This window comes from Lepus europaeus, chromosome 4 (genome assembly GCF_033115175.1).
Source record: "Lepus europaeus isolate LE1 chromosome 4, mLepTim1.pri, whole genome shotgun sequence".
In the NCBI taxonomy this organism is placed as follows: Eukaryota; Metazoa; Chordata; class Mammalia; order Lagomorpha; family Leporidae; genus Lepus; species Lepus europaeus.
In genome coordinates, this window is record NC_084830.1 from 128,888,045 (window position 1) to 128,915,427 (window position 27,383).

General features: G+C 42.0%; 1 protein-coding gene across 1 annotated transcript in view; it reads right to left on the reverse strand.

The window, feature by feature from the left end:
• Positions 1-2,137: 2,137 nt before the first annotated feature.
• The window catches only part of G3BP1 (G3BP stress granule assembly factor 1), a 36,358-nt gene continuing 11,112 nt past the window's right edge, over positions 2,138-27,383 (reverse strand). The window contains exons 2-12 of the mRNA XM_062188802.1: positions 18,251-18,390; positions 15,627-15,708; positions 14,673-14,846; positions 12,371-12,461; positions 11,430-11,523; positions 9,201-9,402; positions 5,477-5,578; positions 5,142-5,253; positions 4,807-4,935; positions 4,111-4,220; positions 2,138-3,222 (exon numbers count right to left, since the gene is read on the reverse strand). Of these exons, the coding sequence (XP_062044786.1) occupies positions 3,016-3,222; positions 4,111-4,220; positions 4,807-4,935; positions 5,142-5,253; positions 5,477-5,578; positions 9,201-9,402; positions 11,430-11,523; positions 12,371-12,461; positions 14,673-14,846; positions 15,627-15,708; positions 18,251-18,345 (1,398 nt within the window). The 5' untranslated portion in view covers positions 18,346-18,390 and the 3' untranslated portion in view covers positions 2,138-3,015. The remainder of the gene's footprint in view (positions 3,223-4,110; positions 4,221-4,806; positions 4,936-5,141; positions 5,254-5,476; positions 5,579-9,200; positions 9,403-11,429; positions 11,524-12,370; positions 12,462-14,672; positions 14,847-15,626; positions 15,709-18,250; positions 18,391-27,383) is intronic.

Here is a 27,383-nt window from a genome sequence, read left to right on the forward strand (position 1 = left end):
CCGATTCTGTCCCGGTTGCCCCTCTTCCAGGCCAGCTCTCTGCTGTGGCCAGGGAGTGCAGTGGAGGATGGTCCAAGTCCCTGGGCCCTGCACATGGGAGACTAGAAGCACCTGGCTCCTGCCATCGGATCAGCGCGGTGTGCTGGCCACAGCGCGCCAGCCGCGGTGGCCATTGGAGGGTGAACCAACGGCAAAAGGAAGACCTTTCTCTCTCTCTCTCACTGTCCACTCTGCCTGTCAAAAAAAAAAAAACAAAAACAAAAAAAAAACTCTACAATCATCCCAATTTTGATGACTTACAATTACTGGGAAAATTATTTGTTTTCTGAGATTATGCAGTGATTCCCTGCATTCACAAGCAGCATTTAGCATACACTGCTACTAACTCTTCATATTTAAACATACAGACACACACACACACACACACGGTACAAATAATGGCAAAAAATCAGAATATTAATTACATAAGAGTACATAAATGGTACTATAATTCCATAAAAGATTCCCATTTCCTAATTATTTGTCTGAGGCTAAATTTCAAAAGAATCAAACTATTCCTACTTCCCCACCTGCACCAGTCTACCCATCCACAGTCATAGATAACATCAGGGCTCTTAAAAGGCTTGCTTCACTGTTAGAAAATACTTGGTGTCCTTGGCCCCAATCCAATGATGCCAGATAGTCTCTCTCACTCTCCCCACATCTTATTTTGAAACGCCCTCTATGACATAACTAGAATTTGAGGATCATTGTATCTACTTAGCACTTTAAACCTCTGAGTAAGAAGAACCCTTGATTTCACATGTATGATTAAGTACTGATTGGTAAAACACAACCTTGACTTCAAAGTTATTGCCATTTGTTTTTCTCAAAAGGACCTTAGGCTAGCTTTCTTTTCATAACAAGCTTAACGTAAGCTACAAAAGTGCAATCTTTCTTCCAATTATGACGGGCGTGGGTCAAATGAAGTGGTTACCAAAGAGTTATTTAAGAGCCACATGACTTAGTCGCCTATGTTTCTTTATATGAAGAAGATGCTGCCATTTTTTCAAGTATTTGAAATAGTGGGGGCCGGCGCCGTGGCTCAATAGGCTAATCCTCCGCCTTGCGGCACTGGCACACTGGGTTCTAGTTCCGGTCGGGGCATCGGATTCTGTCCCGGTTGCCCCTCTTCCAGGCCAGCTCTCTGCTGTGGCCTGGGAGTGCAGTGGAGGCCATTGGAGGGTGAACCAACGGCAAAGGAAGACCTTTCTCTCTGTCTCTCTCTCTCTGTCCACTCTGCCGGATTCTGTCCCGGTTGCCCCTCTTCCAGGCCAGCTCTCTGCTATGGCCTGGGAGTGCAGCGGCGGCCATTGGAGGGTGAGCCAACGGCAAAGGAAGACCTTTCTCTCTCTCTCTCTCTCTGTCCACTCTGCCTGTTTAAAAAAAAAAAAAAAATTCATCTAACACTTATCCAACCCCTTCACAGCCAACAGTTTCTGCAAAATGAAACATTCTTATTCCTATACTATTGCTCCAATGACAGTCCTGCAGAGGAACACTGTTAAGAAAATAAATTAAACTGACAACTTAGTTGTCCTTCCATTAGTGATCAGTTAGCACACAAAGGTTTGTCTCACATTTGTGTAAACAAAACCTTCACCCACCTCACACCCTCACACACAACACTCAACAAATAACATAGTATGCGAAACGAGTATTAGTCTATATTACCAGATTAAATTTTCTTCCAGAAATATTTTAATAAAAATTTGGCCATTTCCAAGAAATACCCACTGCATGCCCATCAATAAAAGAGAACCTTAACAAAATAGAAAATTTGCCATATGGCTATGATTTAAAGGAAAAAAAAATTGCAGACACTCGAGTATATCAGTGAAGTCCAATATTAAAGTCACATTCCTTCTTATGGGCTATGATTAGGAATCCGGTTAGATATCAAAATAAAACTTAATACAAATGCAGAACTATTTAGGTCAAAGGACCTCTATAGAAATATCTGTCCTCAAAGGCATTCCAGTTTGAGACTCAATTTTAGAATAAGGCATAACAAATGTTAACAGATGACAAACAAACAAGGTGATGATAAGAGGATTCTACAATTTCCCACATACTCTTAACCTGGTAAAAACAAATCTAGAATTTTTTTTTTATTTATTTTTGTTTAAACAATTGTCAAGACTGGAATCAAAGAGAAGGCACAACAGTTTTGCTCTGGTTTTTTGTTATTTGGATTTCGGGACTTTTTTGTTTTTGTTTTCTTTTTTCTTTTTTTTTTTTTTTTACAAATACAAATCAAACATGAAAAAAATTCTACTTCAAAAAAATTCTAACAGTTCAAGAAAAGCTCATCAGTTGCATATTACACATTTAAAACCTATCTCACAATTTAAGTTTTAGTGGTAGAAACAGTGTTTCAGAATTGTTTTGTGATCACATACCAAAACAAATTAACTCTATTAACACCTTTTATTCAGTTTTTAGCCATACTAGAGAAAATGAAACTTGTTAAATTTTCCAGAGGCAACTTTTCTACACCAGAAGGTCATGACTCTCATAGAACAACTGGATTTTTCTTGCCTTCAAAATGTTTATCAAATCCTGTTTCTCACAGGTTTCTGAAACATGTAGAAAATAAGAAATATTCCAATGAATGAAACATACCAAATGTCAGTAATAAGCAAGACACATTCCTTTGGGGAAATGGCTATTTTAAAAAAATCCAGTCTGTATATGCAAAGTGTAAGCAAGGATATTCAGTCTTTTGTCTTTATCTTCTTTATAAATCCATTACTCCTAAAATATCATTCCACAAAATTGGAAGTGAAGGACTAAAGGGAAGGAGGAGGGAAAGGGAGCACACACCATTAACACAAGAGAAGTGAAGTTGTACAAACGTAAGCAGTTTATAACAGACTAGCTCATACTCCAAGATACGAAAGGCTGGTTGAAGAAATTCACCACTCTGCAGGAGCTGGGGTTTGTACGGCTATGTGATGATCAGTGATGGGCAATTCATTGCCGTGGAGCAATCCCCCTTCCCACTCCGAATCCGGGTTTCTGCACCATGCCTCCACGGGGAGGGCCTCGCATTCCACCACCCAGCCCACCTCGAGGGCCTCCAGGTCCCCGCAGGCGGTTATCGCGACGATCTCCCTCCCTAGCAGCTCGAGTCTTCTTCTCTTCCACATTCAGACGGACTTCACCTCTGAACATGATGGGCTGTAAGAAGCAAAGTGATCTGACTTCACTCAGTGTGCTTACGGGCTATCAAAACAACAACAACAACAAAAACAACAAAACAAAGCAAAACAAAAAAACCAGCAGAGCAAGCACTGCGGCACAAAGCGCTCAACTACTGGCATCCTGCATCAGAACCCTGGCTCAAGTCCCAGCTGCTCCACTTCTGATCCCTGCCAATGTACCTGGGAAGCAGCAGTGGCTGGGGCCCTACAACTATGTGAGAAACCCAGATGAAGTTCTGCACTCCTGGTTTTGGCCTGGCCTGGCATCAGCCACTGCAGGCATTTGGGGAGTAAACCAGCAGACAGAATATCTTCCAGTCACTCTACTTTCCAAACACACAAGTCTTTGTTTAAAAAAAAAAAAAAAAGAAAGAAAAAAAGAGGGGCCGGCACTGTGGCACAGTGGAAAATGCCACCACCTGCAGTGCTGGCATCCCATATAGGTGCCAGTTCAAGTCCCGGCTGCTCCACTTCCAATCCAGCTCTCTGCTATGGCCTGGGAAAGCAGTAGAAGACAGCCAATTCCATGGGCCCCCGCACCGGAGTGGGAGACCCAGAAGAAGCTCCTGGCTCCTGGCTTCGGATCGGTGCAGCTCCAGCCATTGCGGCCATTTGGAGAGTGAACCAGCGGATGGAAGACCTCTGCCTTTAAAATAAATAAATCTTAAAAAAAAATAAATAAACATACTGCTTAGTCTTGGGACAAGTAACTGGGAAGTAACTTATCAGGACCTTGTCTGGTCCACTGGGTTTATTACATGCTCTAAGATTTGAATTCAAGGCCAACCTAAACATACTGGCCATAAAATGGGATACAACAAAAAGTTTACAGGAAAGTGGAATTAGAAGCTAAGAATCAGCTTACCCTGTTGCTAAGGACCTTCTGAACAGGCTCAGAATCATCAAATACAACAAAACCAAAATTGGGCAGCTTTCCACCACTGTTGATGCGCAACTCCACCACATTCCCATAATCTGCCAAATGACAAAGATTCTCAGTTAGTAGAGTGTTTCCTTTAAACAAAGTATACCATTCACTACAGCAGCCACTAGACATATGGAAACAGTCTGCACTGAAAGATGCCATGAATATAAAATACAGGTTGAGTGTCCCTTATCTAAAATGCCTGCAAACCAACGTGCTTCAGATTTTTTCAGATTTCAAAATATCTGCATTTGTATACGTAAGATATACTTTAGGATGAATTCTAAGTCTCAACAGAAACTGAAGGTAAGTTTCTGTACTATTGTTCCTATGCCTGTGTTGTGAGGACAACTTGTCACAGAAGTATGGGATTTTCCACATGTGGCATCACGCTTAGCACTCAGAAAGCTTGGGTAATTTTCTATTTCCACCTTAGGGAGGCTCAACCTTTATCTTCTGCACTTTTACATACTGAATGGTTATGTTTTACACATAACTAAATAAACATTAAAACTGAATTATCCAGTTTTTTTAAAAAACATACTTGCTAGAAAACTCAAAACTACGTATTTATTGCTTATCTTCTATTTCTATTTGACAGTGCTGTACTTATATGTTCAACAGTTAATAACTTACTTTGAAAGAAATCTTTCAGTTCCGATTTGTCCACCTCGTGAGGCAGATTGCCAATGAAGAGCTGGTGACTGTCAGGGTGTCTCACAATCCTTCGGGGTTCAACATCACCTTGCTCTCCAGGCTCACGAACTTAAAGATACAAACATACCAATGAAAGTCAAGATAAACAGAGACTGTTAACACAACTGTCTTCCCTGCACTCCAAATATAAGCAATCCAATTAAACTGAAGTATTTTTAGAGTGCACAAATAACAATTGCCACCCCCCCCCCCCCCCAATAAGCCCTCACCTCAAAATATCCCAGACAATAGAAATCACCCTTCCAAGCTCTTACTTGGCCTGGGGCCCCTCTGGGGAGGAATGTTTATTCGTTGCTCTCTCACTCTTTGATCCCTCTGAGGCCTCTGCGGTGGAATCTGAGATTCAGGCTTAGACTCTGGACGGGGCTGAAAAACATTGTAAGTTTTAACTTGTATGTAAAGAACAAAGCAAGTATAGCTTTTTTTTTATAAATTTCACAGCTAACAATATAAAGACAAGCTAGAAAATGAAAACTCTCTACCCTGCTCTGCCCTATATACCAATGCCCACCTTCTCAAAATCTCTGTATAATTAAATTACGAATATAACAGTAAATTTGCCTGAGTGCAAGTGTTTGTAAACTCTTACTTGTGAAGCTGGAACTTTAACAACATGAGGTGGTATCCCAGTAACTGGAACAGCTCCACTGGGTGGAAGGTTCTTACTGGTCACAGATGCCCAAGAAAATGTCTAAGGGAACATCAACATAACATGGTTACAATATATTCCAAAACAGAAGAGTTACTATTCTTGATTTCCTATAGGTAAATACAAAGGCGCTTCAAAATTTTAGCAGAAAATATAATTAAAATAAGTTAATCAGTTCATCAGCTGATGATTGAATAAACTATGGAATACTACAGCAGTAGAAAAATGAAATTCTGTCTTTTGTAACAGACATTACTTAGTGAAATAAGTCAGTCCCAAAAAGACAGATAGATACCCTGTTATTCCTGGTCTGCGGTAACTGAGTACCTAAACTGCAATGTATTGGAGTGAAAATTGACATTCTGAGATTTCATGACCCTTTACAGCCCTTGTCGCTAATGTTGAGGAACAGTTCTTTATACTATCTGTTGAACTTTTTATTTAGTGTAGGGTTAATCTTAGGAGTATAAAGTAAACTGAAAATAGATATTTGTAAAAATTAAGAGTGGGAACAGGAGAGGGAAGAGAAAGGGTGAGAGCATGGGTAAGATAGGAAGTATCACTATGTCCCTGAATCTGTATATGTGAAATACATGAATCTGTACACCTTAAATAATATTGTAAAAAACTGGCCGGCGCCGTGGCTCAACAGGCTAATCCTCCGCCTTGCGGCGCCGGCACACCGGGTTCTAGTCCCGGTCGGGGCACCGATCCTGTCCCGGTTGCCCCTCTTCCAGGCCAGCTCTCTGCTGTGGCCAGGGAGTGCAGTGGAGGATAGCCCAAGTGTTTGGGCTCTGCACCCCATGGGAGACCAGGAGAAGCACCTGGCTCCTGCCATCGGAATAGCGCGGTGCGCCGGCCGCAGCGCGCTACCGCGGCGGCCATTGGAGGGTGAACCAACGGCAAAAGGAAGACCTTTCTCTCTCTGTCTCTCTGTCTCTCTCTCTCTCACTGTCCACTCTGCCTGTCAAAAATAAAAAAAAAAAAAAAAAAAAAAATATTGTAAAAAACTAACATAAAATGGAATTTAAGTAAGTTTTCTAGTATTTATTAATTTATCTGAGACAGAGAGCTCTCAGCCACTGGTTCATGCCAAGTGCCTACAACAGCTGGGACTGTGTCAGGCTAAAGGTGGAAGCCAAGAACACAATCATGTCCCCCACATACGTGGCAAGAACCCAACTATTTGAGACATCACCACTGCCTTACAGGGTATACACTAGCAGGAAACTGTAGACAGAAGCCATAACCAGGAATCAAACTCAGGTACTCTGAGGTGGGCATCTTAACCACATAGGTTAAATGTCAATTCCCAAGATCAAGAGAAAAAAAAAATTGTAAAATCTATTTATAGTTTTTTCATAATATGCATTTTTGAACTTTTAGAATACCTTTTGTATATACATAATAATTCTTATAGGCAGGATGGAGTTCCTTGAGGTTTCTTTATTTCACCTCTTCAATATTTAGTTATTAAAATTCCTGGCCGGGAGCCGCAGCTCAATAGGCTAATCCTCCACCTGCGGCACCAGCACCCTGGGTTCTAGTCCCGGTTGGGGCATCGGATTCTGTCCCGGTTGCCCCTCTTCCAGGCCAGCTCTCTGCTGTGGCCCGGGAGTGCAGTGGAGGATGGCTCAAGTCCTTGGGTCCTGCACCCACATGGGAGACCAGGAGAAGCACCTGGCTCCTGGCTTCGGATCAGCGCGGTGTGCCGGCCGCAGCAGCCATTGTGGGGTGAACCAACAGAAAAGGAAGACCTTTCTCTCTGTCTCTCTCACTGTCCACTCTGCCTGTCAAAAAAAAAAAAAAAAAAAAAATTTCCTTGGAGGAAGAAGGAGCAGCTGCTGCCTATGTCAGAGCACCAGGCAGACCAACTTGGCAGCATACCACAGGAGCTCTCCTGGTGGCAGCCAAGAAAATAACACTGCTTCAGGCTTGGTGAGAAGGAGGAGGATTCTTTGGCATCAGCCAAATTAGAGAAAAGAAAGCTACTTTTAGTTAATTTCAAGTTTATGAATCAAAGAAAATCCTCACCCCAAAACCAGCTCAGCTCTTCATGACTGAACTGATCCATTCTACAACCATGGATCCAATTATATGAAGTGTACAATCATCTTGAACACTTTTACAGCCCACTTAGAAAATCATCAGAACCTGTTATTTGACCCAATTATTTCATTTCCATCTCCACTGCCAAGTCAAAACCCAAGCTATCACCTCTCTAACTGGACTACCATACTATCATCCACTCTCGACCCAATCAACCTATTTGGTCATTATTTCCACACACACTGATGGGACTCAGGAGGTAATGGAAAAGCTTCAGGCCGGCGCCGTGGCTTAACAGACTAATCCTTTGCCTTGCGGCGCCGGCACACCGGGTTCTAGTCCCGGTTCGGGGCACTGGATTCTATCCCGGTTGCCCCCCTTCCAGGACAGCTCTCTGCTATAGCCCAGGAAGGCAGTGGAGGATGATCCAAGTGCTTGGGCCCTGCACCCGCATGGGAGACCAGGAGAAGCACCCGGCTCCTGGCTTCGGATCAGCGAGATGCGCTGGCCACAGCGGCCATTGGAGGGTGAACCAACGGCAAAAAGGAAGACCTTTCTCTCTGTCTCTCTCTCTCACTATCCATTCTGCCTGTCAAAAAAAAGAAAAGCTTCAAACTTCTGAAATCATACATTTTAATTAGAAGTTACCTTCCTACTACTACTGTTATCAAGATTTCACCATGTTATCTTAAAAAAATGATATCCATTTGCTTAACAAATATTTACCAATTTAAAGATGAAATATTTTAAAAAAACAGAGGGTGTAATGACATAGTGGTCAAATGGCACCTGAAATTTATAGTGTAATAGGTATGCAAGTTAAGGGGTCAGGGCAGTTACTTTTGTTGTTATGAAGCAATATGCATCTTCCTTCTTAACTGAGGAATGGCTCAATAAGGTACCCTAGGCCGGCGCCACGGCTCAGTAGGCTAATCCTCCGCCTACCGCGCCAGCACCCCAGGTTCTAGTCCCAGTCGGGGCGCCAGTTCTATCCTGGTTGTTCCTCTTCCAGTCCAGCTCTCTGCTGTGGCCTGGGAAGGCAGTGGAGGATGGCCCAGGTCCTTGGGCCCTGCACCTGCATGGGAGACCAGGAGAAAGCACCTGGCTCCTGGCTTTGGATCGGTGCAGCGTGCTAGCCGAAGCGGCCACTTAGGGGGTGAACCAACGGAAAGGAAGACCTTTCTCTCTTTCTCTGTCAAAAAAAAAAAAAAAAAAAAAAAGGTACAATAAACCACAAATCAAAATAAGTATTAAAGTTAACCAAGCAGGGCCAGCAGTGTGGCATAGGGTATTAAAGCTCCAGCCTGTAGCACTGGCATCCCACTTCCGACCCAATTCCAGGCTAGTGCACCTGGGTAAGCAGTGGAGGATGGCCCAAGTGCTTGAGCACCTGCACCCATGTGGGAGACCTGGAAGAAGCTCCTGGCTCCTGGTTTCATCCTGACCCAGCCTCGGTCATTGTAGCCATCTGAGGAGTAAGCAAGCAGATGGAAGACCCTTCTCTCTCTGTCCCTCTCTCTCTTTAACTCTGCCTTTCAAATAGATCAAATAAATCTTAAAAAAGTTAACCATGCAGTGGCAGAGGAGAAAAGAAAAATGAAGCCTTCTTCCATACCCTTAAGTCTTCCTGTACTGTCTGAGCTATGTCTGCAGGTGCTGGAGAAGAACTCTTCTGAGTATCTTCAGGAGTAGTTTCTTCTAATACTGGCTCAGGCTTTTCCTCTTGGATTTCAGAGACAGGTTCTGGTTCTGGTTCTGGTTCAGGATCAGGCTCTGGTTCAGTAACGGGCTCCTCTAGGTGTTCTTCCAAGTCATTGCTTTCACAGGAAAATACAAAAAATAATCATTCAGCCTTCCCCTGACTTATAAGAAAATTCTCAATTACGGACAAAAATAGCTCTCTCTTGCCAAAAAAAGTTTAAGAAATGTACACCTGAGTTAAAATAAAAAGCACTCAATGAGCAAATCTTAACTAAAATCAGTTTATTTGCAAAATCTGAACATGAGTCAAAACCTTTGCTTATTATTCAGCTGCAAACCCAAAACTATTACAATTTACTCATCACACAACAGAACAAAAACATCCAATGTAATAGGCAGGGAGGTGGGAGAAAACAAAGTTCTGTTCTCAACAGGTATAGTTTATTTTGCCAGATGAAAATATTCTCTCAAGATCTACTGTATAACGTGTATAGAGTTAACACCACTATGCTGCAGACTTAAAAAATGGTTACGATGGTTCAGTTTTATAATATGTGAATTTCACCACCCACAGAATTCTTATAATAAAATTCAAAGAATTTCAGAGGAAAGAAAAATCATTAATATTGCTTCAGAACAGTAAATATTTTTCAAGATTTACTTATTTCTTTGAAATGCAGAGTTACAGAGAGAGGAGACAGAGAGACCTTCCAACTATTGGTTCACTCCCCAAATGTCTACCAACAGTCAGGGCGAAACCAGACAGAAGCCAGGAGCCCAGAGCTTCATACAGGTCTCCCACATGAGTCCAGGGGCCCCAGACACTTAAGCCATTTTCCGTTGCTTTTCCTAGGCACATTAGCAGAGAGCTGAATCGGAAGCGAAGCAACTAGGACTGGTGCCCATATGGGATGCCAGCATCATAGGCAACAGCTTAACTCACTATGCCACAGTACCAGGCCCCAGAACAGTAAATTCTTAAAGTTCCAAATAAATCACCAGGAACTCTTCTTCTTCCCAAAATTCTAATTCAACAGGTTTGGGACAGGATCATGCATCTTCATTTTCACTCAACCACCCAAGTTAGTAATGTGTGTTAGTTCATCACTACACCTTGAGAAACACCTAAAAATATTCTTTAAGCACTGAATTATAAACATTTGGGACATTACATGTTAACAAGTATAAATATGCAATCTATTCCTATAAAACACATTTCTGTTCCAATAATAAGAGAAAAAGAATCTATGATACAACAATACACTCACTGTGGTAATGAAATTACCAATACTGAAATTACTCTCACATCTGAATGTCAATTTATGCTTGATCTCCAATACTTGTAATTTTGTATTACCCCCAAAGTATTTAATGCAATACCTTGATGAATTAAATTCTTGATAAGAAATTCCATTCATATTTGATGTGGTCAACAAGGGGGAAAAAAAAAAAAAGCAGTAAGAGTCAGCACTTGGTATAACAGTGAAGACACCACCTGGGATGCCCACATCCCATGCTGGAGAGCCTGGGTTTGTGTCCTAGCTCCACTTCTGATACCAACTTGTTGCTAATGCACACCCTGAGAGCCAGCAGGTGATGCTGCAAGTACTTGGATCCCTTCCAGCCATACTGGAGTCCTGGAATAAGTTCCTGGTTCCTGGCTTTAACCCCAGCTATTACAGGCATTTGGGGAAAACAGGAGCAGACCAGAGATCTCTGACTCTGGCTCTCTTCTCTCTCTGCCTTTCAAACAAATAAAATTTCATAAAAAGAAAAAAAAAAAAAAACTGGAGTTGGTACCATGGCACAGAAGCCTAAGCTTCTGCCTACAGCGCCAGCATCCCATATGGGTGCCATTTGTGTACCAGTTGCTGCTCTTCTGACCCAACTCTGTGCTATGACCTGGGAAAGCAGAAGATGGCCCAAGTGTGTGGGCACCTGCACCCACATGGGAGACCAGAGGAAGCTCCTGGCTTCCGCCTGACCCAGCCCTGGCTGTTATGGCATTTGGGGAGTGAACCAGCAGATAGAAGACCTTTCTCTCTGTCTCTCTCTCCCTTTTAACTCTATCTCTCAAATAAATAAAACCACATATCCAAAAGCAAAACCCTTCTTTTGGGAAATCATTAAAAATCTTCCTTACCTGACAGTCTGGTCATAGAAAGTTCCTGAATCATCAGGTACCACCTCAGGGGTCTGCTGCCTTTCCTCAGGTTCCTCTACTTCTTCCTCAGATTCTAAGGAAGAAGGAAAAGATACTTTAAAAAAATGTTCTGTTTCAGTATATTTATTGTGATCACTCAAAAAGACAATACCATACACACACACACACACACACACAATTTGGTAAAACCATATCACAAATTAATGGAGAAAATGAAGACTGCTGTACTAATTTAGTTAAGAACATGGAGTCAAGTCCTATTTGAAGTCATCGAATAGAGGCTACACTCCCTTACTAGTTTTATCACATTACAGCCCCGTGCTGCCCAAATTTATTAAATGAGGACAATGATACCCAAAGTACCTATTTATAAAGCTGTGTATTACAGAATTTATAGAGCTCTGGAACAATCTCAGTCACAGAAAACACTCAAATATTACCAGTTTGGAGATTATTCTCTACAGGTTTTTTGGTTTCTGTCCATTTCCTGCAGATACCCTTTATTCCAGGCTATTTTTCAACAACATTTGGTTCCAGACATTTTCAACATTACAGCTTTGGAAAAGAAGAGTACTTCCTTCCCTCTGTTGCAACGCACAATCATGTTTACTAACCTTATAGTATAACCTTATAAAAGACTTAGGTTCCTAAAAGGCAGGGCTGCACTCCTTTAACGCCAGTACACTGCAGTACAAGTGTCAACAGGCCTCCCACAGGGTAGGGCTCTGGTATAACATACCTGTTCCCTTTTGATTTAAGTGTCTTATGCTTCTCCCAGTCCCAACATGAAAAAGCTAACCTGTTCGCTAGTAACTGGTGAAGAACAGAGTATAATGACAACACTTAAGAAACCCAGTCTCTTAAGGTCTGATACAATTAAAAAAATTTAACCAAGTAACTTACAGTGTTTGAGTACTTACCCTCCTGAGGCTCAGTGACAAAGCCACCAAAGACCTCATCTTGGTATCTGAAGATATCATTGTGAACATAGAATTTATTTGCAACAGAACCCTGCAATGCCAACAAAAAATTTTCACTTATTCAACAGACTTCTAAAAAGCCAGGTCCCTGTACAAAAGTGGTTCCTAAAACTGCGGGCATTTCTCCCCCTGGCAGACATGTGCCAACATCTGGAGACATCTGAGTCCTCACCACAGGAGAGTGGTACCGGCAACTGCTGAGTACAGGGCAGGGATGCTATCAAGAGCGTACCATGCACATGACATGTCCCTAAACAAAAGGTCAACACTGCCACAACTGCAAACCCCTATTTTAACTATGACTGAAGAAAGACTACACTAAAATACACTGTTTGCTCAAAAGGTCTGAGTATGGTCAGATGCCACAGTCTACATCCCAAATCATTAAAAAGCACTCACAGTATCCTTTTAACAGATATTTAAAATTCCCTAAATATGCATCCTGGAACATCTGATACACACATTCTAGATGGCACAGCTGAAAAAAACACTTGCTCACATTACTTAACATATACCTGAGTGGAAATTCCACTATGTCATTTGCTAGTTATTCAACTTCTAAGGCTATTTCCTCATGTACAGAAAGAGGGATATTAACGTACATCAATGCCTTGCATATTAAATAAGACAGCTTAAATAATTTATACTAAAGTGAGACCATTTATACACTTAGTACACTAGTTTGAATTAAGGTATTTCCCTTAAGAAAAAAGAATTATTAAACTCGTTCACTGACAATCACACTTCATGTAATTTTTCACATATCTATAACTCCCTCAAATCTACACTTATATAAACCTTTGTCTAAAAATCATGACCATGATTTCAAGTAAATCCGAGAAAAAGTCACTTTATTTAACACAAGACTAATTTTTTAAAATTTATTTGACAGGTAAAGTTATAGACAGTGAAAGAGAGACAGACAGAAAGGTCTTCCTTCCATTGGTTCACGCCCCAAATGGCCAGCATGGCCAGCGCTGTTCCAGGAGCCAGGTGCTTCTTCCTGGTCTCCCATGCGGGTGCAGGGCTCAAGCACTCAGGCCACAGCAGAGAGCTGGACTGGAAGAGGAGCAACCGGGACTAGAACCCGGCGCCCATCTGGGATGCCGGCGCTGCAGACAGAGGATTAACCAAGCGAGTCACAGCACTGGCTGTGACTACGGATTTTAGGCTCACCGCCCTAAACAGAAAATAACTATGATTAATGCTACAGAACATAATCATTTATTCAGCAATTCCTTATTAAACCACTTTTAGGTGGTTAAGCAAACAGGCCTCCTGTCCTTGTGAAGTCTAGAAATGGGTACAAATGCAATTATTCAACATAAACCTAAGGTCCTTTAGTGATGAGCATAATTAAAAAGAACTAGGGCTCCTTAAAAAAATCGGATTCAGAAATGATCCTGGAGTAAAAAAAAATATATACTAAAGAGCAGCTTGTAGGGGTTAACACTGACCACATCTGGGATATTTTATAAACAATATAATTATAATGGATTATAATCCAGTAATTATACGACAAATCCATGACTGGTGATAAATTATTTTTAAAAAAGATTTATTTATTTATTTGAAAGGCAGAGCTACAGAGAGGCAGAGGCAGAGAGAGAGGTCTTCCATCTGATGGTTCACTTCCCAGATGGCCTCAAAGGCCAGAGCTGCACAGATCTGAAGCCAGGAGCCAGGAACCTTCTCTGGATCTCCCATGTGGGTGCAGGCACCCAAGCACTTGGGCCATCTTCTACTGCTTTCCCAGGCCATACCAAAGAGCTGGATCAAACGTCGAACAGCTGGGACTTGAACCGGCACCCATATGGGATGCCAGCACTGCAGGCAGCAGCTTTACCCACTATGCCACAGCACCAGCCCCCATATAAATGCTTAACAAAATGCCAAGACTGCATGGGATTAGATCTAATTCTGCCTTTCAAATAATTAGATCAATCTTTTAAAAAAAGCAGCCGCTTAAGTATTTGAAGATGATAGAACACTAAGTTTCCAACTTACTTTCAAGTGTTTTATGAGAAAATACAGGTAAATAGAAAAAGACTTACACACAGTGAGCAAGCATTGACAGTGGCACTAGGTGAAGTGTACGCAGCAGTTTTACTATTACCACTTTTCTGTAAGGTTGAAATTTCATAAACATTTTTACAAATGTACACAACCTTTCAATTTTTTTCCATATCAAATACGTGAAATTGAATTACTATAGCATCACCAGTAATTCCTATACACATACCTCAGGAGCAAGGACAAATGTCTGCATGAATCTCCTCAAAGCCTGGTTATTATTGGAGAGCAGCCCCATCACTTGGACCACCACACCATCATTTAGAGTAGCATGAGCATCAACATGGCGAATCTTGGTGTGGCAATTGGTGAAGTTCTGTGACATCACCTTCCTATGGATTTCCTAAGGAATCAAGGCAAGTGTTAATGACTGACAATTTATATAGCTTCTAGCAACAACAAAATATAAAGCCAAAAAAACTTTCAAAACAACACAGGTAAAGCAAATGTGCAAGTTACTGAATATACACTCCTATTTTAAATGCTTTTTATACTTTATTCTCAGTGATCACACTTAACACCTTTAAAATTATTCAACACGAATGCTTTTCAAAAGAAATGATCCTCATCAAGTATCTTTAAAAAAAAAAGATTTCATTCATTAGAAAGAGTTTCAGAAAGAGGTGGAAAGAGGTCTTCCATCCACTGGTTCACTCTGCAGATGGCCACAATGGCTAGAGCTGAGCTCATCTGAAGCCAGAAGGGAGGAGCTTCCTCTGGGTCTCCCACGTTGATGCGGGGGCCCAAGGACTTGGGCCATCTTTCCGGCTCTCCCAGGTGCACTAGCAGGGAGCTGGACTGGAATTGGCGCGACCAATTGGGACTTGAACTGGCAATCAAATGGGATGTCAGTACTGCATGCCATGGCTTTAACCTGCTGCACCACAGCGCTGACCCTTCAACTATCTTCTAACTTCAGAATATTACCATTCAAAATGAACAAATATGACATCACATAAGCACTTCAACAATATCTTATGAATCAAATCACAATTAGCTAAATCTCTAAGAAATTGAGAAATGTGATCTTTAAGTATTATCCAATCTATTGGGCATGTATACACCTGCTTTGCTTGTTATTTTTCAGCTGCTTAAAGGCCTGAATACAACTAGGCATACTTACTTTCTGTCCATAGACTGCATCCGCTGGCTTGCCATTTGAATCCAATCCCCCATGGACGTAAGAAGAGTTCTTTCCATAAAATCTGCGTAAAAAGGAAGGTAATTTACTGGTCATCCTCAAGTATCTTTAAGACCAGGGATCTATTATTCAAGTTCAGTAGCCATCTATCTCATTAGCATATGCTTTAAGGTAGAGATGTGTTTTTCTTTTTCCTCTTCTAAATCTACACAATCATCTCTCCATGCGCTACACTCAGTCACCGTCTGCTGAACGGGCATGGATTTTGCCAGTGAGGCAGAACATTTATTTGACAAGTCCTAAGTCCAGGCTTCAGGGCAGAACAATCATGTTGGGGAGGATCTTGTAATTCATGTCAGGAAGGCCACTTAAAGACAGAAGTTCCTGTTTTCATTCAGAAAGCAAACAGGGAGGAAGCCTAGGAACAGCTCTACTCTAAAGATCTTGATAGCTCTATTCTATCTGGGGATGTGTATACACAAAACAGTAACTCACGCAGGTTGCTTTAGTTTGTAACTATTTGTGCTGATGCAGAACAACCTCAGATTTTAACTCTCCATGACTTTCACATTCATCCATACGCTCCAAATACTCCATTTTCATTGAAACAATATACTAGCTGCTGCCTGTGTAACCCGCATCCTATATAAGCACCAGTTCCTGTCCCGGCTGCTCCACTTCCAATCCAGCTCTCTGCTAAGGAGCCTAGGAGCATAGTGCAAGATGGCCTAAGTCCTTGGGCCTCTGTCACCCACATGGGAGACCCAGATGAAGCTGCTGGCTTCAGGCTGGCCCAGCCCTGGCCACTGTGGCCATTTGGGGAATGAATCAGCAGATGCAGAATCTCTTTCTCTGTCTCTAACTCTGCCTTTCAAATAAATAAATTAGAGGGAAAAAGTTTATCAGGAAAATATACACAACCCCACACTGTCCCAACCCAGGAATAAGCACTACTAGGATTTTGTAGTATCTGTCTTCAAATAAATATTTTTCACAAATGAGCCCTGTCATGTTTTCTGTATCTAGATTCTTACTCCAAAAAACTGAGGACATTATCTAGAACCCAGGAGAACTACCTTTTTTTTTTTTTTTTTAGGATTTATTTGAAAGGTAGAGTTACAGAAAGACAGAGACAGAGAGAGAGGTCTTCCGTCCTCTAGTTCACTCCCCAGATGGCCATAATGGCTGGAGCCGTGCCGGTCTGAAGCCAGGAGCTTCTTCCAGGTCTCCCATGTGAGTGCAGGGGCCCAATTACTTGGGCTATCTTCCTTTGCTTTCCCAGGCCACAGCAGAGAGCTGGATTGGAAACGGAGCAGCCAGGACTCGAACCAACGCCCAAATGGAATGCTGGCACCCCTGGCAGTGGCTTTATCCACTACACCACAGCACAGGCCCTTCCCTTTCTACTCTTAAAGCTAATAAAGGAAAACTATCTGTCAAGAACTCAGGTCACTGCTAGCTAAGCCACTTTCAATGTATTTAAGATGGAATCCAGGCACCTTAGAGAAACAGAAATGCAATGAATTTGACTAGCTCCTCCCAATCCCTCCTTTTTAAACTCCAAATTTGTTTAACTGCTAAGGACAGAGAATACAACTCTGACAAAACACAACAAAATGTGGAGGGGGTAAAGATAAAAACATTCAGAAACCGGTTTTACAATTAATACCAAAACTCATGTGAATCTCAGCAAAATTTTAACATCCCACCTCCACATAGAGCTTCTATGTCTATAAAATAAACTGAACTCTCCAATAATATCTTCAAAGATTTTTGTAAGGATTAAGAGGAAATAGATAGTTTTTTAGAAAGAGAAAAGCCTTAAAAAAGAAAAAAAAAAAAAAAATAGGGCCAGGCATTTTAACTGTTGCCTGCAATGCCAGCAGCCCATCTAAGTACTGGTTTGTGTCCTGGCTGCTCCACTTATCCAGTTCCGTAATGGCTTGGGAAAGGCAGTGGAAGATGACCTAAGTGCTTAGACCCACGCCACCCACATAGGAGAATGAAGCTCCAGACTCAGCCCTGGCTGTTGTAGCCACTTGGAGAGTGGACCAGCAGATAGAAGACAGCTATTTCTATCTCTCTCCTCCTCAATGCCAAATAAATAAGTATTTTTTTTAAAAAGTGTTTTTCTATTTTTAGAAAAAGGCCAAATTCTAAAATCAATTTGTAAAATTTCTTTTGCACCTAATAACTGCAGTATCTAACATGCAAGCTAGTAAAATATAATGGAAAAAAAGTCCAGGTCGAGGAAATATACATTTTGGAACATCTAAAGAATTCTGCACATCAACAGTTTTCTATTATGCAACACTGCATGATACACAGTTTATTAAGTACCCTACTTCAATCATCAGGGGATTATAGTATGCTGTATCTCCAAAAAGCAAAAAAACTGTGGTCGTGGAAAAAGTTATGGATTTTCTTCATTTGAACTAAATAATGTGCAGGTTTATCATAGTCTAATTTTTCTTAATAATGGCTATATATTTTTATATAATTTTAACAGCCATTATCTACTGATACTTATGTGTAAAGCACTATTGTGCCACCACCCTGCAGGATGACAAACTCAGTACCAGCGAATGAGGAGAAAAAGAACTTACCTGTGTAGCATGTCTGGGGCTTGGTTCAGCAGTGTGTAATACTGTCTCACAAATTCCCGCCCGACCAGCAGGGGACTAGGCTTCTCCATAACCATTGCTTTGGTCAATTCAACCTTAGGGAGGAAAAAAAAATGTCGAACCTGAAAGATCAACCAGAGAAAAAAAGACTCCATCATTTACCTGAATCAACTCAGAATAAGATCACTTCAGTAAACCATGATTTTAAAAATGAATAAACATTCTACGTACAAACAAAACCCACACAGACCAGGTGAGATTCTATGCATTCAAATTTAATATATGGGAGGGAAACTTATTAAAAATCTCTCATTATCCTCAATAGGCCAATTTCTCAAAGATATTTTTCACTAATGAGCCACCTTATTTAAACATTATTCAGTTTTAAAATTACAAACACATTCTTATTTGTGGCAATCAGATTTAAGGGCAAAAAAATCTTAAACAATACAGCTTTCACTTTCAGATAAAATCTACCACCACCACCTATTACAGTCCATCAAAATCAAATTTTATTATCTTTAAAAAAACACCTATGGAGCCTGGCAGCATGGCCTAGTGGGTTAAGCCATCACCTGTTAACACCAACATGCCATACCTGAGTACAGCTTCAAGTCTTGGCTGCCATGCTTCTGATCTAGCTCCCTGCTAATGTGCCTGGGAAAGCAGCACAGGATGCTCAAAGAGTCTGGTTCGCTGCCACACACAAGGGAAACCCAGATGGAGTTCCAGGCTACTGGCTTCAGCCTGGCCCAGCCCTAGCTGTTGCAGCCATTTGGGAAGCAAATTAGTAGATGCAAGATTCTCTCCATATATAAATCTCCTTTTCCAAATAAATCTTTAAAAATCATAAAACCAAGAATTTCTATAATAGTTCATTACATAATGTAACCAAAATTATTATTGGGGGGGGGGGGCTGAGTTGTAATGCAGTGTAGCAGGTAAAGCCACCGCCTGCAGTGCCTACATCCCATATGGGCACTAGTTCAAGTCCTGGCTGCTCCACTTCAAATTCAGCTCTCTGCTGTGGCCTGGGAAAGCAGTGGAAGTTGGCCCAAGTCCTTGTGCCCCTACACCCATGTGGGAGAACAGGAGGAAGCTCCTGGTTCCTGGCTTCGGATTGGCGCAGCTCTGGCTGTTGCGGCCAATTGGGGAGTGCCTCTCCTCTCCTCTGTGTAACTTTCAAATAAATAAATAAATCTTTTAAAACAATACTATGGGAAAGGTTAACAAGATTCTTTTGCCTAGCAAAATAATTTTCACTAGCTTAAAATCATGTACTTTGCACAGTAAGTCAATTATTACCATCTATCGTCTTAAAAAAAGATAAAGACTGGGGTGGGCTTTTGGAATAGTGGTTAAGACACTGGTGTGAATACCTGTAGCCCACACTTAACTCCCTAGGTTCAAGGCCTTGCTCTACTTCCTATTCCAGTTTCCTGCTACTAATGTGTATATGGGGAAACCAAAAATGATGGCTTAAGTAGCTGGATCCCTGCCAACCACGTGGGAGCCCCAGCCTAGGTTCTAGACTCTTGGTTTTTGCCTGGCCCAGCCCTGACTATGGCAGGAATTTAGGGAATTAACCAGTGGATGGAAAATATTTCTCCATCTGCCTCTATCTGCCTTTCAAATAAAATGAAAACTTAAAAAAATTCAACTTTTCATTGGGGCAGAGAAAAAAATCACCCTAAGCTCAAACATGAAAGCCAACAGCAAGCAAACAGAAGTATAAATACAGATCTGATTACAATACAGAAAGAATAAGAAACTGAATTTTAGGGTTTTGGGTTTTTTTTTTTTTTTTTTGCAGGTTAGGCAAAATGGATTGGTTTTGGCTGATCAATTTCTGAGCAAGCAATTTGTGGATGTTTATTTTCATGTAATTCAGTTCTGCATTTTTTTAATTTTTTACTTATTTTTATTTGGAAGAGAGACAGAGACCTTCCATTCACTGATTCTCCAATGCCTGAGAAAGCTGGCTAGGGAGGACCAGGCAAGAGCTAAATAGCCTAGAACTCAATCCAAGTCTCCCAACATGGGTGACAGTCTTAGAGTGCCCATTAGCAAGAAGCTAGAATTAGAAATAGAGCCAGGACTCAAACCCAGGCACTTTTGATAGAAGCAAGTGACATATATAGCCTCTTAACCAGTACAAACAGCTATCCCTATATTTATTTTTTTTCCTCATCCATTGTTTCATTTAAAAGGTAACAGTTCCACACAGAGATCTGCTGGTACACTCTCTAAATGCCTGCAACAGCAGGATCCAATGCCAGGTCAATGCCAGGAACCCCATCCAGGTCTCTCTAACAAATAGCAGGAACCCAAGTACTTGGGCCATCATCTGAGTCTTCAAGGCACAATGGCAGAAAGCTGGATCAGAAATGGAGGCTACGGTCAATCCCAGGCACTCCAATATAGGATGTAGGCAAACCAAGCAGTAGTTTATCTCACTGAGTCACCATGACCACTTGCCTACCTTTTTTTTTTTTAAATTTCTACCCCATTCATTCATCTCTCTAAAATCTATAATAGTCCAAGCCCTATTCATGTTCTCTAAATTATAGCAACCCAATCAGTTTCAAACAGTTTCACCGTCATAACAGGAAAGTAATTTATCTTCTGGCATGGATACGAAGATATCACTTGTACGAGTCTAAATCTTTAGTCTTAAACCTGAAGCACAATGAGAAATTACTCCATTTTTCCCTTTCTGACACAAAAGAAGGCAATTTCAGAATTTCTTGCTAAACCTACTTTCACAAATTTCAAGTGGGTCTCTCAGAAACAAGAAATTACTATATTCATCCCACTATATTGCACTAATATATTTTCTTACACAGAGGGTGAACATAAAGTTTTGCTTCCCTGTCTTTTCCAAAATACACAACATGAGGGGCCAGTCTTAGGTAGCAGCAGGTGACACCTGCAACCCATATCATGACAGTTCCAATTCAGACCACTCTGCTTCCAACCCAACTCCTTAATGTTCCTGGGAAAGCAGAAGATGGGTCAAAAACCAGGGACCCTGTCACCCATGTGAGAAACCTGGACGGAGCCCTTACTGCTGCCTTCAGTCTGGCCCATTCCGCACCATTGTTGCCATCTGGATGGCAACACAGCAGGTGGAAGACCTCTTCCTCTCACCGCCTCTCCCTGTCACTCTTTCAAATATATAAAACAAACCCTTTTTAAAGGTACACAAGGGCTGGTGCTGCAGTGCAGCGGGGTTAAAGCCCTGGCCTGCAGTGTCGGCATCTCATATAGGCATTGGTTCAAGTCCGTGCTGCTTCACTTTCAAACCAGCTCCCTGCCAACGCGCCTAGAAAAGCAGCAGAGGATGGCCCAAGTCCTTGTGCCCCCGCACCGGTGTGGGAGGCCGGGAAAAAGCTCCTAGCTCCTGACTTCAGATCGGCTCAGCTCTGGTCACTGCCGCCATTTGCAGAGTGAACAAGCGGATGGAAGACATCTTTCTCTCTCTCTCTCTCTCTCTCTCTCTGTAACTCTTTCAAGTAATATAAAAATCTTTAAAAAAAAATATTAAGTACACAATATATTCACAATATAAAAGCAACTCAGGAGCAGGTGTTTGTGGTTCAGACACCTGTTAAGAGAAACTTCATCCCACACTGGAACACCTAGACTCAATTCCAGGCACCAAATTCTAGCTTCCTACCAGTGTAGACCCTGTGCCGACACAGCACGGATGACTCAAGTAGTTGGAGCCCTGGTATCCACATGAGAAATGTGGACTGGGTTCCTAGCTCCTGGCTTCATCCAGCCCCAGCTGCTGACATCTGGAGTGTACCAGTGGATGCAAGCTTTGTCTCTCAAATGCTGGCTTGCATGTTTAAGCTTACAATGTCCTCCCTTCTTCAGAGGACAGATAAATCAGATAAAGATCAAGTAAATTCCCATCTTTTTAATTTCAACTGCACTTACTTCTCTTCACTGCTATTTGCTTTCTTTCCCCAAAACGGCATCATTACTAGGCTAATGACATAAACCTAACTGCATCCTCTGGAATTGTCAGTCTCTTAAAATCTTCAAGTTACCATTTTATGAAATACACTGCTTACATCCAATCTTCCTATGCAAAAGATGGAAATCCTCTACATCAAAGGCAAGAAAATTTTCATCTATAACTTTTTTTCTTTCTTTCAGATTATTTAGATAATTCAAGTGAAAAATAGAAAACATAATACTGGTATCAAAATTATCACGAATGTTTTACTTCAGGTCATTTCAATAAAGCCAGGAAAGTAGAGTTAAACATGTTTATACGGCAAATCATCTTCTTCATGGACTCCTGTTAACCAGCCATAACAACTCTATCATTCACATTTACAAATTATAAACTTTCTTCATTAATTTAACACTTTAATAGCTTCCATTAAATGAATATTTTCCAAGCTAGGATTTCAATTAGCACCTCCAAATTTCCTAAACACATTATAATTTGTTTTGGATTCAAACTGTCAAATTCGGGGCCAGCCCTGTGGTACAACCTGCAGCACCAGGCCTGCATGTATATGGGTGCTAGTTCAAGTCCCAGCTTCCCCACTTACATCCACACTCCCTACTAATGCTCCAGGGAAAGCAGTGGAAGATGTCTCAAGTGCCTGGACTCTGCATCCCAAGTGATAGACCCAGAAGAAGCTTCTGGCTTTGGCCTGGTGCAGCCACTTGGGGAATGAATGAGGGGGTGGAAGATCTCGCCCTCTGAAACTCTGCCTTTCAAGTAAATATTAACAAGTAACTTTTTTTTTTTTTGATAGGTAGAGTTAGACAGTGAGAGAGACAGAGAGAAAGGTCTTCCTTCCGTTGTTCATCCCCCAAATGGCCGCTATGGCCGGCACACTGTACCGATCCAAAGCCAGGAGCCAGGTGCTTCCTCCTGGTCTCCCACGTGGGTGCAGGTGCCCAAGCATTTAGGCCATCTTCTACTGCTTTTCCAGGCCATAGCAGAGAGCTGGATCCGAAGAGGAGCAACCAGGACAGAACCGGCGCCCCAACCGGGACTAGAACCCGGGTTGCCGGCGCCAAAGGCGGAGGATTAGCCTAGTGAGCCGTGGCGCCGGCCAATAAGTAACTCTTAAAAAAATAAATAAAAGAAAGAAGGGGCCAGCGCTGTGGCATACCAAGTAAAGCCACCGCCTGCAGTGCCAGCATCCCATATGGGCGCCAGTTTATGTCCCGACTGCTCCTCTTCCAATCCAGCTGTCTGCTATGGCCTGGGAAAGCAACAGAAGATGGCCCAAGCCCTTCGGCCCTTGCACCCACATGGGAGATCAGGAGAAAGCTCCTGGCTCCTAGTTGGATTAGCCCAGCTCTGGCTAATGCTGCCATTTGGGGAGTGAACCAGCGGATGGAAGACTTCTGTCTCGCTCTTTGAGTCTGCCTCTCTGTAACTCTGCCTTTCAAAAAAAAAAAAAAAAAGTTAATCAATCAGGGAGCCAGTGCTGTGGCACAGTGGGCAACCGGAGGCACTGACATCCCATATGGGTGCCAGTTGGAGTTCCAGCTACTCCACTTGTGATCCAGCTCTCTGCTATGGGCTGGGAAAGCAGTAGATGGCTGAAGTCCTTGAGCCCCTGCACCCACCTGGGAGACCCAGAAGAAGCTCCTGGCCCAGCTCCAGCAGTTGTGGCCATTTAGGGAGTGAACCAGTGGATTGAAGACCTCTCTCTCTCTGCCTCTCTGTAACTGCTTTTTAAATAAATAAGTAAATCTTTAACAACAACAACAACAACAACAAAAAGTCCCAAAACAAAGTGTGTTTGGGCCCCAAAAATTTCTTTTCTGTTCCAAACATGAAATACAGGCTATGAGAAACATATAATACCTCCTAAGAGTCAAGTCTATCCATAATCATCAACTCCCAATTCTATCAAATCTAAGATAATGAAAAGTGAATTCAAGTGATTTCATCACAGAAAAGACAGTGGTTTGACAGTTACTGATCCACTGGGACAGATGTTTTTACAGAAAGTGTGTATATCAATGAAAAAAAAAAAAAACAATCAAACTATGAAACTATCAGAGGGGCTGGCACTGTGGTGTAGTAATAAGTTAAGCCTCTCTGCTTGTGGCAAGGCATCCCACATGGGCACTGGTTGAAGACTCGGCTGCTGTACTTCCAATTCAGCTCCCTGCTGATGGCCTGGGAAAGCAATGGAAGATGGCCCAAGTGCTTGCGCCCCTGTACCCACATGGCAGACCTGGAAGAAGCTCTTGGCTCCTGGCTTCAGATTGGTCGCAGTCACTAGGGGAATAAACTGGCAGATGGAAGACCTTTCTATGTGTCCCCCTCTCTCTGTAACTCTGCCTCTCAAAGAAATTAATTTAAAAAAATTATTACAAGAAAATGTAAAGCTCCAATGAGACACATGCAGGATGGCATTGTGGCAAAGCCTGGATTTACCACAATGCTCCTATATGGTAGCATCTGGGTTCAAGTCCCACCTCCACTTCCAATCCAGATTCCTGCTAATGTGCACCCTGCAAGGCAGAAGATGGCTCAAATTCTTGGGTCCCCGCCACCCATATGGAAGACCCAGATGGAGTTCTTGGCCTCCTGTGGTTGTTTCAATCATTCTAGAGTGAACTAGTAGATGGGAAGACTGACATAACTATGCCCCCGCCCTCAACTTTCCATTAAATATAAAAGTTAAAAAATCAAACTCATACAATTGAAACTATGAAAACTACTAGGAGAAAATGGGAAAATCTCCAAGGAAAACATGTTAAAAAGTTCCAAAATTATCCCTCATTTTATCAAACACTCTCACAACACTGTGTCCTTTCTAAAGAGGTTTCAGAAATTTTTACAACCCTATCTTCTGGCTGTTCCTAATAAAATAGAGTATGCCAATTATTGGTTGGAATATGAAGCATATAACATAATCAGGAAAAAGAAGCTGCTTTTATTATTTCAAGTCAAGAGCCACCTTCCCTTGTCCAGGCTGATATGATGGCTGAAGGACTTTCAAAAAGATAGGTGTCTCTCTCCTAGGTAAACACTTAGAACAATTTTCACTGCTTTAAGGTCAAAGAATTAAACTTTTTGAGTAGTGTATTACAAATCACTCAAAAATAATATTCCTAAGAATGTTATAACCTGAAATCATTATGATCTAGAAAGACCAGAGGTTAAAGAAAGGACCTAGAAAGAAAAGGAGAGAGGAGCAAATCACTCATTTTCAACAAAGCAAATTTATTTTCTTATAATTTTATGTCCAAGTTAACAATATTCTCAATATTTATGAATACCATCATATCCCAAAACTATATGAAAGAGATAGGAAAAATATTTTTTAAATTATACTTCCCCCTAAACTTTTAAAGAATCAGCAAAAAAAAAGCAGACATTTGGCCAGAAGGTGACGCTACAAGGTGGGACACCTGCCACAGTGTCTGCAAGTCCTGGCTCCAACTCCCCAAATGCCCACAAAGCCAGGGCTGAGCCAGACCTGAAGCCTGAAACCTGGGAAGTCAACTCGGGTTTCCTGCGTGGGAGCACTGGAGCCATCACAGGCTGCCTCTCAGCACCGACATTAGGAAGAAGCCGCAATCAGAAGTACAGCCACGGGGCTGGCGTTGTGGCACAGCAGGTAAAGCTGCCACCTGTGACAGCAGCATCCCATATGGGTACAGTTCTAGACCCGGCTGCCCCACTTCTGCTAATGCACCTAGGAAAGCAGACAAAGATGGCCCAAATACTTGGGCCCCCTCAACCATATATGGGAGACTCAAATGGAGGTCCCGGCTCCTGGCTTCAGCCTGGCCCAGACTTGGCTGTTGCAGCCACCTGGGGATCTCTTCTTCTCTTCCCGCCTCCCCCACCCCCCGCCTCTCCCAGTTACTCTGTCCTTGAAATAAATTTAAAAAACAAACAAACAAACAAACAAAAAACAAAAACAGGACAGGAACCAAGGCACTGATATGGGACATGAGCATCCCAACAGGCATCTCTGGCACTGCAACAAACACCATCCCTCAATTTTTCACTCACGATAATCGTTAGGAATATTTCCCTCGGAAAAAAACTACTAGAAAACATCAATATCCAACTCTCTTCATTTCAAATAACAGCAACCTGGGGGCCAGTGCTGTGGGGCAGCAGGTTAATGCCTGGCCTGTAGCGCCGGCTCTAGTCCTGGCTGCTCCTCTTCCGATCCAGCTCTCTGCTATGGCCTGGGAAAGCAGTAGAAGATGGCCCAAGTCCTTGGGTCCCTGCACCCACATGGGAGACCAGGAAGAACCTCCTGGGTCCTGGCTTCAGATCAGCGCACCTCTAGCCGTTGCGGCCAACTGGGGGATGAACCATCAGATAGAATACCTCTCTCACTCTCTCTGCCTCTTCTCTCTCTGTGTAACTCTGATTTTCAAATAAATAAAATCTTAAAAAAAAATAGTAACAATCTGAAACTGGAGTGCTGACTACTGCTTTTTGTTTTATGGTGCAATATTCCATATAAAAATTGTATTAAAAACACAAGGAATAAGAGTACACATCAACATAAGGAACAATAACATAAACCTAAGGTGTATTCACTGTAGCAATATTAATACTAAGAAACATTGTATAATTTAATACCATGTAGCTGCTGAAACAGATTAAGAGATCTGGGGCTCAGGGTTGGTTTTTTCGAAAATCAGACAGAGAAATAGAGACAACAGCCAGGGCTGGGCCAAGCCAAAACCAAGAGCCAGGAACTGAATCCCAGTCTCCCAAACAGGTGGCAGGAATCCAACCTGCTGCTTCCCAGTATGCAGCCTTAGCAGGAAGCTGGAATCAGGAGCAGAGCTTAGAACTCAAACCCAGGTACTCCAATGACATGCAGGTACTCCCAAAGTAGCATTTTAATAGCTGTGCCTAAAGCCCACCCCTAGAGCTTAGTTTTTATAAGAAAAAGTCCTATAAATTCGATTAACTAATGCAAGGAAAGTATTTGGAAGATCCTGTACCAAACTTCCAAATTCTCCGACTACTGCACAGAACTATTATGAGAATAGCCTGGAGTAAGCATACATTGTGCTCAGAACAATTAAAAAAAAAAAAAGGAACAAGAGTATACTGACAACCAATTACTGATGTGTTATCTTACCC